The 7426-nt window shown below is 34.2% G+C and overlaps 1 protein-coding gene across 1 annotated transcript; it reads left to right on the top strand.

Moving 5' to 3' along the window:
• The first annotated feature begins 1969 nt into the window (after nucleotides 1-1969).
• Nucleotides 1970-6885, top strand: LOC110724845 (indole-3-glycerol phosphate synthase, chloroplastic-like). The gene is made up of 11 exons (XM_021904331.1): nucleotides 1970-2165; nucleotides 2289-2475; nucleotides 3306-3566; nucleotides 3639-3815; nucleotides 4508-4582; nucleotides 4668-4712; nucleotides 4793-4957; nucleotides 5383-5461; nucleotides 5572-5654; nucleotides 5783-5851; nucleotides 6319-6885. Exons 2-11 carry the CDS (start codon nucleotides 2302-2304, stop codon nucleotides 6400-6402), a joined length of 1212 nt encoding a protein of 403 aa, XP_021760023.1. The 5' UTR covers nucleotides 1970-2165; nucleotides 2289-2301; the 3' UTR covers nucleotides 6403-6885.
• Nucleotides 6886-7426: the final 541 nt, after the last annotated feature.

The raw sequence follows: 7426 nt of genomic DNA, 5'->3' as shown, positions 1-7426 counted from the left end.
GAATTAATGGACAGATTCAAGTTTTTTCCAATCAGGTCGGGTCAGGAATTGACAGAATTAGTCCAACCCGATCCTCTTTTAATTCAGACCAACACTATCCGACCCACATTCCATTTCTCTCGGACCGCAAATTTTTTTTTCTTTGCTTAAAAATAAACAAAATTTATGAACTAAAAAACTGAAATTTTAAATAAAAAGGCACTCAGAATGAAAAGGACTTTTCAATAAAAGTTTAATATCAACGATCCATTGATCTCATCCAACGAGTCGATTTGATCCTCATAGTGCCATTTTCTTTTTTGAAAAAATTCTGACGAAAATTTAAATTAAAATGAAATAAAAAAAGGAGCATTCAGTATGAGTAGGAGGTTTGATTCCATTCATGGATTTGTCGGATTAATATATAAATTCATCATCAATATGCTCAATCAAATTATAAAGTTATAATCAACCAAAAAATAAAAAAAACCATCAGAAAACAAGGATTGAATGCATCAAAAGAGGAACACAAAAGTTCTTCCTTCAGACGACCGTCGTGAGATGATAATCCAATATCATCATTTGACTTGAATTTGATTATCATAAATGAAAATCGAGAGAAAATGAAATTATAAAATGCGATTTGCAGAAAATGAAGAAGATGAAGAAACAAATTGAGAAGAGTCAGGAATATAAAGAGAAGAGGCGGCTAGGGTTTTGGCATTGAAATTAAGTTTGATTTGGATCAAATGTTGTTGGGCTTCTTTTGGCTTTAAAGACCAATTACCTGATTCAGTTTTGGTCTTTTATTTCAGTCTTCGTCTATAACTAGTCTTTTGGCCCGTGTCATGTCAGTGTTTAATTTAGCATTACGTATTAAGTTATTGATTGATTATGTTTGGTCTAATCTAGAGTATAGCTGTATAACTATAACCAAATTCTAATATGGGTCTTCTTGGTTTGATCAAATACGTAGTATTATTGGAACTTGAAACTTATAAAACAAGGTCGGATTTGGCTTGTTAAGAATGATCTAAGTTTGGATTGAAATTTAACTTAGCTAGACACATTGTGTTCCTAGTTCCAACAAATTATTCTAATCGTTATTTGAAATTTGAATTAATCAAATAAGTAGCGACTATGTCAAGAAAAACTTGTGTTGATAACAGATATTATTATATTAATAGAAAGAGTGATACCATCATATGTCTACTTAGGGTCTGTTCTCTTACATTGAAAATCAGTTCAGTTCAGCTCAGCTCAATTCAGTTCAGCTCCTAATTTTCTTCTCTTATAAAATATTCATTTCAGTTCAGTCAATGACAACATGCCCTTAGTTTTGTTTTTAAAGTACAAGTGATCAAAACGTGGTGTTTTTGGACATAGATAATAACTTGACTTTTGATTTAGTGAATTGAGCTGAACTAAACTGAATTGAAATGAATATTTTATGAGATAAGGAAATTAGGACCTGAACTGAAATTAAGCTGAATAGAACAAGGAAGCCACATAAATTTCATATGTGGTATTTTGCAGTAACTTTTATCATCATGACATGTATGGCCTACAAAAATACTACTAAATTTAAAATTTGCATAAAAATGATCATCTAAATACAATAAATATGTAAAATTACCATAAATTTTGTTCAAGTTACCCTTAGAGCCTAAGACTAACCGTTTTTCAACGATAATCCACTTTATACAACATTTAGTTTTTTTAAAAAAATATTTAATCACCCTTTCTTGGTTTAAAAAATCAACCATCACTCGGAAATTAACTAGTTTTTTACTTCATAAGTCCACATATATCTGTGGAGTAAGACCGTATGACTGTATGAGCACTTTAGAGACCAATCTGCTCATAGTTATCCCACTCTCAAAATGCTTAGCCCATTTATATTAATCGGGCTGATCTTGAAGGATTCTCGTACAATAACGTTGTAAAAACCGATTTTATGTCGTGCATGCGCACGAATATATGGACTTCCAAGTAACAACTTTGAAAAAAAAAAGGTTAACATACACAAATTCTTCCTGCAATTACATAAACAAAGAAAAATAAAAGAATTTTTTTAAAAAAACCTTTATTACAGTTGTTTTTATTAAGCCTGTCCTAAATTAGTTTGCCGCTAACAGTTGCAACAATTTGTTGAATAATTTGAATCCTATATAATTTGATACAAGGTTCGAATTCTTTAGCATTTGAGATATTAATTTTAGCTAATTATTTCAAAATTCAAATTTAAATTCCCTAATTTATTCTAATTACTCTTTTAATTGTTCATCTTCAACTGCTAATCTTTGCAGGTTTTCCATTTCGATGGATTGTGGTTCGGTATCATTGAGGCAATCACTTGTACCAAATTCTAGGGTTTCGTTTCAATCCCTAAAACCCTTCAATTTAAAGCCTAATTTCTTTAATTCAAGATCAATTCCTCGTATTTCGATGGCTGATCACAAATTCAATGCTGCCCTCCATGTCCAAGCTCAAAAGGTATCTATTTTTTTTAATTTTTAATTTTCTCTCTTCCCCTTAATTTGTTTTATTTCATACAACTTGTATATATTTATGAATTTGTTATAGGAGAATTATAGTTTGGTGTTTACATTATTAATTTTATTTTGAGAATCATGTCAATTAAATGATTTATTCAAATGCTAAAATAGGGGAAACTATTGCTAGATTAGCTGAGTGTTAGATTGTTTTGCAGTTGTAGTTGATTCGGTGCTAGGCGGCCGAGTAATGTAGGCTGGATTGAGGATGATTGGTTTGTTCTGCAGTTGTTGTTATTTGGATTAAGGAATTTCTCAAAATAGCTGATATTAGTAACTATTGGATTTAGGAATTTCTCAAAATAGGGGAGTCTTGCAAGAATAGCAGATATTTGGATTGTTCTGCAGTTGTTGTTATTTGGGTGCCCGAAGTGCGAGTAATGTGGGTTGGATTGAGAATGATTGATTTGTTTTCCACCATGGAAGTATGGGAGGAATTTTCTAATATAGGGGAAACTCTTGCAAAAATATGCGAGTAATGTCGTTTAAAATTGAGGATGATTGGTTTGGTTTTTTGTGAACCTCAACATCCCTTTATTTATTTGCTTTTCATTATAGGTTTTATTATTTTGCATGTTGTGGGTGTTTGGTGATTTTATAGGCCACATAGGAAGTGTTTTGGAAGGGGGGATTTTTGAGTTTTTATATGCTATACGCCTATACTCGACTTTTGTATCAGTTAGTACTTAGTAGGAGAGTAGTCATATCAAAACTAGAGTTTGTAAGGACATTTAAGGTTTTCAAAGCTTGATTTGTTTGTTTACTCTGTAGTCTGGTTCTGGGTATGTATCTTCGGTAGTTTCATCTGCTGGTGATGTTCAAGAGCGTGATTTGAAAATCAAAGAGTGGGAGGCTAGAATCTTACAAGAGGAAATGGCTGCTAGTCAGGGCATAACTATTAGAAGACGGCCACCAATTGCTCCTCCTTCGGGTTATGATGGTCCATTTGAGGTTCAAATACAGGATATGTCAAACACTCCTCGTAACATTTTGGAGGAGATTATATGGTACAAGGATGTTGAGGTTTCACAGGTATACTAATCTGCTACTTCCTGTCAATAATGTTATCATTTAAGTGGTCTCTCACACTTGTGCTCTTATTAGTTCAAGGAAAGAAGACCTCTTGATGATTTGGAAAAGGCAATTGATGATGCTCCTCCAGCAAGAGATTTTATTGGCGCTTTAAGAGCAGCTTACCAACGGACAGGATTGCCTGGTTTGATTGCTGAAGTTAAGAAGGCTTCACCTAGTAGAGGCATTTTAAGAGAGGACTTCAATCCAGTATGGATGCTTCTTTCTCTCTATTGTATTTTGTTTCATATTACCTTCAATGCCACCCTCACCAAAACAAAAAAAAGAAAAAAAGAAAAAAGAGAGATCGGGATACATCTCGTATGAGATTTTAGACGTTCTTGTTGCTGTGTGTTTTCCTGGGCTTCCTCATCTTTTCCTGAGAGTGTGTCTTATTAGATGTTATTTAAGCCTCGATGTAAGGATGCATAATTTCTGTACAGTGATTTGATTTCATATCTTCTGACATGCAGTGGTTGTTTTCCTTGGGTAAAAAACCATTTCATGTGCTCTATTCCGAGCTGTTAATTTGACCTCAGATTTCAAGATTTTTTCTTTCTGCAGTATGCTTGTTAACTTTGTTTATAAGACTAGGCTTGTTTTCAACCAGATAAGAATTTTTAAGTATGACAGTGAGCTAAATCAGATTGGTCACATTGCAATACCTTTTGGTATTGAGAACTAAACATAGGCTGCTTCTGTAAGTTTACTACGCAGATGATTATTGTCTTTGACTTTGTTTAGCTAAATATCTTAATTGGATAACACAGAGATTGCAAACCAACTATTGACCTCATTTCTCTCCTTGCATATTCACTTTTCATTGGCCAGGGTAGAAGTGGGTGAATGTTAAAGTTTTTTCTTGCAACAATCAATATATTAACTATCAACTTTTACGATAGGTAGAAGTTGCTAAAGCCTATGAGAAAGGTGGTGCTGCATGCCTCAGTGTTCTGACAGATGAAAAGTTTTTTCAGGTTGAACTCTTGTGGCTCTATATCTCTGCATTTTGTTCATAGCTATTTAGTTGAGTCATTGATTTCCTTCTAACTTTATGAGCAGGGATGTTTTGAGAATTTGGAGGCTATACGCAATGCTGGTGTAAAGGTTGGTATACGATTGTCCACTGCGTTTTTTGTCCATGATTTGCAGTCATTCATCAAATTAAACTTACTTTTGCCTTGCAGTGCCCTCTTCTATGCAAAGAATTTATAGTAGATGCTTGGCAAATATATTATGCTCGCACCAAAGGAGCTGATGCTGTTCTTTTGATCGCTGGAGTTCTGCCTGATCTGGATATTAAATACTTCTTGAATCTGTGCAAGAAATTGGGGTTGGCGGCTCTTGTTGAGGTTTGTTTGCGAAGTTCCTTTTTGCTCTATCACTGTTGTTTCCATGATTCTGCTCTAGCTTCAGCTGTTGCAAGTCTGTTAACTGTTATGAGCTGTAATAACTATTTGGTTCCTCCCATGTAATTCTGTTTGCACTTTGCATTATAAACCAAATACTTAGTCTCTAAAGCTTGGATGCCATGATATGACATGGCACCTTTGTGCTTCAAAATGTGCCAAAAATCCAAGATAATCGTTGTCCTTAGGTTTGAGTAACACCATCATAGGGAGAAGTTAGAGTATGTTATTTATACAAAAAGTCATGTTATTACCATTTGTTCAGATGATTTTTGATTGGTTGGCATATTTTTGCTGTAAATTTTTATTAGAGTTATTTTGGCTTTAACACATGAAGAATTCCCTTTGTGTATGCCTTTTCTTTTAAGGTACATGACAAAATGGAAATGGATCGTGTGCTTGGAATTGAAGGAATCGAACTTATCGGGATTAACAACCGTGACCTTGGTAATACTTTCCTTATCATTTTAACTTATATTTTTGATTGTCATCTTATTAGTGAAGGGCATAGAATATTCTATCATTCTAAACAAGTTGTACAACTTGCGCCTGTCCAGAGACATTTAAGGTTGACATTGGCAACACCAAGAAGCTTCTTGATGCAAGACGTCTAAAGATTCTCAGTCAGAGAGATATCATAGTAAGTGTTAATTTTGATTCTCTTGTTTGCTCTGAGTGACTAGTGGCTGCTTGTTTTAAATTTCTTCTTCTCCATCGTTTCTGCGGTTCCCCCAGTATTTTCTCTTATGCCAAACCCCTTGATTTCAGGTGGTTGGAGAGTCAGGCTTATTTACACCTGCTGATATTAATTATGTTCAAGAGGCTGGTGTGAAAGCGGTTAGTTCTGTAAATTTTGTTGCCATCTATGCTGATATGATCCTAAATATTGGGTGCATATTTTTGTTTAAGTAGCATGGTTTCGTGCTTGGTCTATATCATGTATGCAATTCAGAGGATTTCTGATCCTTCCAATCTATAACAGCAGTTAAAATATATATTCTCCCTTTAAAATTATAAACAAGTGCCGTTGATTGGAACCTTTTTCCGAGGAGGAGGAGGGGGGGGGGGCTGTCGTTGGAAAGATCTGTGACCCATTGGGCACACCTCTTCGAAAGCTACAAAAACATAGTTTTCACACCAAACTTAAGGTAGGTCGGTGAATATTTTCCTTGTAACCTTTGTGTAATTAAGCCAAACTCAAGGTTGCTCAATGAATATCTCCCTTGTATCCTTTTGTACATCCTACACAAAGTGTTATCTAATGTGTTGTTTTCCGTTTTAAAGATAATTGTTTGTCGTTGTAGGTTTTGGTTGGGGAGTCCCTTGTCAAACAAACTGACCCAGCCAAAGGAATCGCTACTCTATTTGGTAAAGACATATCGCCGTGAGTTGCTAAGTCACACAATGCCGGCCAGTTACAAATCAGAACCAAGAGACATTCACTCTGTCTTCTTCAAACTCCCTACATTGTGCATTGCCCAATAAATGCAGAGCTAATGGTTCTGTTTGCCCTGCATCTCAATTATGTTGTATGTTGTTGCAACTCTGATTAGATAGTATATTTAATAAAACTGATGCATGTAACAGGAAAATAAGACAATGCATTAGAGAAATAAAGGAGGGATACTATTTTTGATGCCTTAGGTGTTGGACGCACTTGAGCTGATCTTGTGTTCTATAAAAACATGTTCAGAGGCGTGACATTGTATTTTTACATGTAGCTGCCGAACTATATATATTTTGTTTTGCGTTCTAGATTTGTAGCCCTAATAACCCATAATTTGTAGCCTCAATGAAGTACTCCGTAGTGTTGTAAGAAAGCATACTCCGTAATAAGCCAGTTTTTATATCAATTTCTTCAGTTTATTTAATTTTTCATTGCATTGTAAGCCGAAGGAAATGATACGTAGTACATAGAGCTACAATGATAAGGATTAAATCGACATGTAATTTTGTTATAGACTATTGAGTAAGGAGTACAATGATAAGGATTAAGGAGTACGGAGTATGTATTTAAAATTTGGGTTAAAGTACTTATGGGTAATCATAAGGGCTATATATATCATTATCATTATGCTAAACTTAAGTACTCAGTAATTGGGATTTAATGGATATGTTTCAGACTTTCAGTGGTATTGGGAAGAGGCTAATTATAAGTTGACCTTTTGGAAGACTGAAGTCTATGCATTAACTTAGCGTAGCTTACGAGAGCATTTATCGCCAGTTGGAAACCTCTCTTAAAATCATATAGGCTTTAGACTTTTAGAGTAAGTTCAATTGACCTCCTAAAGGGAAATGTTTTTTTTTTTTTTTTTTTTTTTTTTTTTTTTTTTTTTTTTTAAAAGGAAAATAATTTTGGCACACAATAAATTTATTATGACACTCTATGTGAGAGCACAGTTTTTGGCACAC

This window comes from Chenopodium quinoa, unplaced genomic scaffold, assembly GCF_001683475.1.
Source record: "Chenopodium quinoa cultivar QQ74 unplaced genomic scaffold, ASM168347v1, whole genome shotgun sequence".
Taxonomy (NCBI): Eukaryota; Viridiplantae; Streptophyta; class Magnoliopsida; order Caryophyllales; family Amaranthaceae; genus Chenopodium; species Chenopodium quinoa.
This window is presented reverse-complemented; position numbering and strand designations above follow the sequence as displayed.